The 5,889-nt window shown below is 41.5% G+C and overlaps 1 protein-coding gene across 1 annotated transcript in view; it reads right to left on the reverse strand.

Annotated features, from left to right (window-relative positions):
- Window positions 1-210: 210 nt before the first annotated feature.
- DCLRE1B (DNA cross-link repair 1B) overlaps window positions 211-5,889 on the reverse strand; it is a 13,762-nt gene continuing 8,083 nt past the window's right edge. Inside the window, exon 4 of the mRNA XM_006865991.1 lies at window positions 211-1,304. Within this exon, the coding sequence (XP_006866053.1) occupies window positions 211-1,304 (1,094 nt within the window). The remainder of the gene's footprint in view (window positions 1,305-5,889) is intronic.

Here is a 5,889-nt window from a genome sequence, read left to right on the forward strand (position 1 = left end):
TTTGCAGAACCTTTAATGTACTCCTGTATACTTTGAAAGGGTTGTAATAAAAAGCATGATTCAAACACATCCAACTGTAAGAGTAAGGATTCCATAGAGACAGGGAGATGTGGTCATGGGGTGAGCCCTTAAGGGTCCCATGATAATAGAATAGGAAAACCCTGAACAAACAGCCCCATCAGTCACTATCTTCAAACCTGCAATGCTGGATCAAACAAGGCTGTCATTCTGTACTCCCACTGCAGCAAGGGTTGTATGGTATTTTTCCACTTGCTGGTCAAACCTCCTGGAACAGAATTCTGTGTGAAAAAAGTTCACTGGAGTCAGAAGGTATTTAAGTGCCAAACCTGTGAACTCAGTAGTTAGAAGAGGGGCAGCTCTGCTGCTGGGAGGCTGGGGGACATCCTGGCTCATCCAAGCACTCTGGGTCCCTATGGTTGCCGGGCCATCACTGTCTCTAGTGGATACCAAATGGAGTCCTATGCCAGTTTCTTCCACAGTTTTTGGCAAGATAACCTCCTCATCTGTAGGCCTTAACTGTACCGACAACCCAACAGGGGCAGTCACCAGAGTTATCATCCCCTGAGACTTGGAGAAAGGGACTAGCTTATCCCATTCTTTGTCACAGAAGTCTGGCAAGAGCTGTTTCTTAATTTGCAAACTACAAAGAGGGGGCTGCTTCTCAAGGTCCCTGGGCCAGGGAGAAAGATTCTCTTCCTTGAGCTCCTTTGAGTCTCTGTCAGGTTGACACTGATCAGCATTTTCCTCCAGGGATTCAAACACAACACCCTGAGTTCTTGGCTTCTTCAGCCTCCTTTCAAGAAGCCAGAGGAATCTTTGTTTTCTAGAGGAAGAACTCATGTATTGTCGCACAGAGTCTGGAATCAGGGGCATAGAGAGCATGGGGCTCAGGCTGTCCTGAAAGTAGTGCCTGCAAGGCTGCCCACTGACAATGGGTATCACCTGGCAAGGGTTCAGTGCCGCCACAAAGGCACGAAGTTCAGAGTAGGAGGAATGGTCAGAGTAAGGGATGATGTGGATGTCAGGGTGGGTGCTGTGGATTTTCCGGCTTGTAGGAAGGATAGCAATGGTAGGGTGGGTCTGGTTCCAGTGCAGCATGGCAGAATGGCAGATCTCGTTATGGTCCACGGCATGGATGCGGCCAGCATTCTCCTCCACCGTGAACACATCAGCCAGACCCAGCAGCTGTACCAATTCCAGACGCCGAGGACGCAACACTACCCACGTTCGAAACTCCAGGGCCAGCTGCTCTAGCAGGGACTCCTTTCCCAGGCTGTAGAGTCCTGAGAGAGGTGGAAGAGAATGAAGCTGTTGAGGAATCCCAATAAATCAACCAACGCTTAACAGAAATGCACAAAACTCATGGGGCAATCAGGGAGTTTATGGGGAGGAGGTGGCATTAGAGCTGAGATGTATGAGGAGGGTGGGAAAGCGGAGAAGCCACTCATTTATTCAGTTCAACAAAGGAAAGTGTCTACCAAGTGTTAGGCGCTGTGAAGACAAAAAACAAGAGTGCCCACGAAGTACAATCTGCCACACACATTCACTGCAGCATTACTCACAATAGTCAAACAGTGGAAACAATCTAAGTACCCTAATCTATGTGGATAAGCAGAATGTGTTATGTACATCAATGGACTACTACACATCATAAAGAATAATGATAAGTCCATGAAACATATAACATGGATGGATGTGGAGGACAAACTGTTAATCACATAAGGATAAATAACTGCCTAATCCCACTTTTATAAGAAAAGAATAGATATACATGCAGTGTTCATTGGTGGTTGGTTACTAGTGATGGGTGGAGGGGAAAGGAAATCACTCTTTAGAGTGTTGTTGCTAAGCGTTGTCTAGTAGGTTTCCACGCATAGCAACCCTGTGTAGGGTTTTCCAGGAGCGGCTGGTAAACTTAAACCACCGACCTTGTGTTTCAAACCAACTCTGCAGTCCAGCTCATTAACTCAGTGCCACACCAGGACTCCTCTTTACAGTGTGTTGTTGTTGTTGTTAAGTACCATGGAATCGGTTCCAACTCATAGTGACCCTGCACAGGATTTCCGAGGCTGTAAATCTTTATGGGAGCAGAACGTCTCATCTTTCTCCCGCGAAACCGCTGGTAGTTTCAAGCTGCTGACCTTGCGGTTCACAGCCCGACTCATAACCACTACGCTACCAGAGTAGTAGATGGCTTGCTATTTTGGTGATGGGAAAAGTAGCACTGAATGTCAATGTAAAGAGCACAGCTTGACTGAAGTAAATAATGCTATTAAGCACACAAGAGAAAAGAAAGCTTGTGCTAAAGAACGTGACATACATAATTTGGCAACAACATCAACAATCACCAAAAACTTAGTGCATGGCTACATATGTAGGTGTACAGGCATGTACTTGTGTATGGATAGATACAGGTGAATAAATATGTGCACACAGAGAGAAGTAGCTATATGTATGTGTACATACAAGCACATGTATGCAATGTACATGCATTCATAGAGGATATAATTACAGATGATTTTCAGACATAACCAAACACCTTGCACGATTGGTTTTCTGGTTTGAATGCTTAAGATCTTAGTTTAATAGGCCAACTCAGTCAACATTATAAAGCTCATGTTTCATAGCTTAGTGAGAAGAGTAGCATCTGGAGTCTTAGAAGCTTGCAAGCAGCCATGTAAGATACAACTTGCTAGAAACAAAAGAGAAAGAAAGATGCCAAAGTCTCAGAGAAAAAAACTATAAGCTATAGGACAAATAGCCAACATGAGCCTCTACCTCACTGACCCTGAGTACAAAAGAACTTAGATGGCACCCAGCTATCATTACCAATTGTTCTGATCAGGGGCACAACAAACGGATTCTGATAGAACAGAAGAAAAATACAAAACAGAATTTAAATTCTTTAAAAAAATCTAGACTTACTAGACCAGTTGAAACTGAAAGACTCCCTGAGACTTGCCCTAAGATACTCTTTAAACCTTGGAATGAAACTATCCCCTGAGATAGCTTTTTAACAGACTGGCACACAAAATTATCTGTGAGTATGGTGTTCCACTAAAAACACATCTACTTGAGACTAAAAGGTCAACACTCACTCACTCTTTAGCAAGGTGAGATGATCAGAGGGGCAGGGAAATCCGAGTCCTGAAATTGAAGCAACCAGAATACAATGAAAGAGAATGGTGTCACATTATAAAAAATTTTTTATAATGTGACACCATTCTCTTTCACTGAACAATCTGAGTAGAATTGTCTAAAAGCTTGCTATGCAAGCTTTCACTCAAAACACAATAAAAGAATTTTTTTTTTTTAAGAAAAGAAGTACACTCTGCATGGAGGCATAGGCACATGTGGTTAAGAGCAAGGTTAGAGGTCTGCACACAGAACTACGGGGCATAGAATAGCTTCTACCAGCTGATGAAGTTAGGAAAGTATCCTAAAAATGACAACTGAGCTGAGTGGTGTGTTTTTTTTCCAAAAAATTTCCCCAAACACATCTTATTTTATGATAAACAACCATCATTCACTGAAAATTAACTCAAACCTTAATTTGCTAGAATTCAAAACTGTTTTAACAATCAGTCACTAATAGATACAAAAGCAATATACCTTGTACCTTGAAAGGTAAATCACACTTAAGCACACACATGAAAACAATTGGAACCTGGTGTGGTGCTGAAGGATGAGCAATGGATATGGATTCATTTCTTATCTTTAAGCTGCTTCTTTTCACTAGCCTCTTCCCTACCAAACATGAATGGTTTGTTATCTGTCAAAGTCCTCAGGGTTTGGAAAGAACACTGGATTGACTCATTATGATTTTGTCTTAGCATAAGATGTGTGCTGTCTGGAATCTTCACACCATTCTGGTGAAACACTGCACTCCCTCCTGAAAGCACAGCATTGTAAGTGATGGCTTTGTGTCTTCTATGGCCTCGTGGTACAATGGGAGGACAGAGCCTTTTGTAACAAAGTGAAGCAGCACTGGAGTGATCGCTGCAAATCTTATGATGCCAGAAACGCAGACTTCCAAATATATTATTATTATTATTGTGCAAATGTGAATGGTAGAAAGGTAAGACTCATTGTTCTTGTAAAAATAAGAAAAACACTTGACACCAAATACTGTTTAGGCCAGATGATCTGTATACATCAGCCTTTCATCTTCTGACTTTCCAAGTTGTGTACGTAAGCATCAAACACATCTTTTCCATAAACCAGGTATCTGCACTAAACCCTTGAACAGTGAGGCTCTTCAGAGGTCTCCCCATCCTGCTCCCCCCTTCAAACCCTGTCATTCTGCGACCAGAGAATGTTTGAGTCCATTGATGCAGCCACTGTGTCAATCTCACTGAGGGTTTTCCTTTTTTTTTTGCTGACCTGCTACTTTACCAAACATGATGTCCTTCTCCAGGGACTGGTCCCTCCTGATAATAGGTAGAGTATGTGAGACAAGTCTCGCCATCCTGGTGTCAAAGGAGCAATCTGGCTGTACTTCTCCCAATATAGGTTGTTTTCTGGCAGTCCATGATATGCTGAATAATCTTCATCAACATCATAATTCAGACACATCAATTATCAAACCTCCATTCCCATTCTTTCTTATTTACTGTTCAGCTTTCACAAGCATATGAGGTAACTGAAAATACCATGATGGGTCAGGTGAACCTTACTCCTCAAAGTCATATGTTTGCTTTATAACACTTTAAAGAAGCCTTTCACAGCAGATTTGCCCAGTGCAATACATCATTTGATTTCTTGACTGCTCCTTCCATGGGAAGTGATTGTGGATCCAAGTAAAATGAAATCTTTGACTACTTCAATCATTTCTCTGTTTATCATGCTGCTTTTAATTGGTCCAGTTGTGAGGATTTTAATACTCTTTATTTGTTGTTAAGTGCTGTCGAGTTGATTCTGACCCATAGCGACCCTGTACAGGGTGTAAATCTTTACGGGAGCAGAAAGCCTCATCTTCCTCCAGTGGAACTGCTGGTGGTTTCAAACTGCAGGCCTTAAGATTAGCAGCCCAACTCGTAACCATTACGTTACCAGAGCTCATAAGAAGGTATAATTAATAAGGAAGGCTATAGTCTTTGATCTTTATTAATAAATACTTCAAATCCTCTTCACTTTCAGGTAGCAAGGTTGTCTCATCTGCATATCACAGGTTGTTAATGAGCCTTCCTTCAATCCTGATGCCACATTCTTCTTCACATAGTTTAGTTTCTCAGATTAGCAACAACATCATACAGATTGAATATGTATGGTAAAAGGATACAACCCTCAAAAACACCTTTCCTTATTTTCAATCTTGTAGTATCCCCTGTTCTCTTCGAGTAACTGCCACTTAGTTACGTACAGGTTTTACAGGAGCATAATCAGATGTTCTGGAATTCCCATTGTTCGCAATGTTATTCAAAATTTGTTATTATCTACACAGCCAAATGCCTTTGTGTAGTCAACAATACACAGATAAACATACATTGCATCTGTTTGTTGAAATATCTCAATTGGTATTCCTTCAATTCCTGGAGCCTTTTTTTTCACCAGGCCTTCCTTCAGTATAGCGTGGTCTTCTTTCTTCAGTACCATCCGTTCTTGATATGCTAGCTCCTGAAATGTTCGAATGTTGACCAATTCTTTCTGGGAGTGACTCTGTGCATTTCTTCCATCTTTTTTTGATGCTTCCTGTGTCATTCAATATTTTGCCCATAGAATCCTTCAGTATTTCAACTCAAGGCTTGAATTGTTTCCTTCACCTATTTCAGACCATCAATTACTGATATGCAAATTCAAATTAAAGCTGAAGAAAATGAAAACAAATCTACGAGAGCCAAAATATGATCTTGAATTTATCCCTCCTGA

This window comes from Chrysochloris asiatica, unplaced genomic scaffold (genome assembly GCF_000296735.1).
Source record: "Chrysochloris asiatica unplaced genomic scaffold, ChrAsi1.0 scaffold00085, whole genome shotgun sequence".
NCBI lineage: Eukaryota > Metazoa > Chordata > Mammalia > Afrosoricida > Chrysochloridae > Chrysochloris > Chrysochloris asiatica.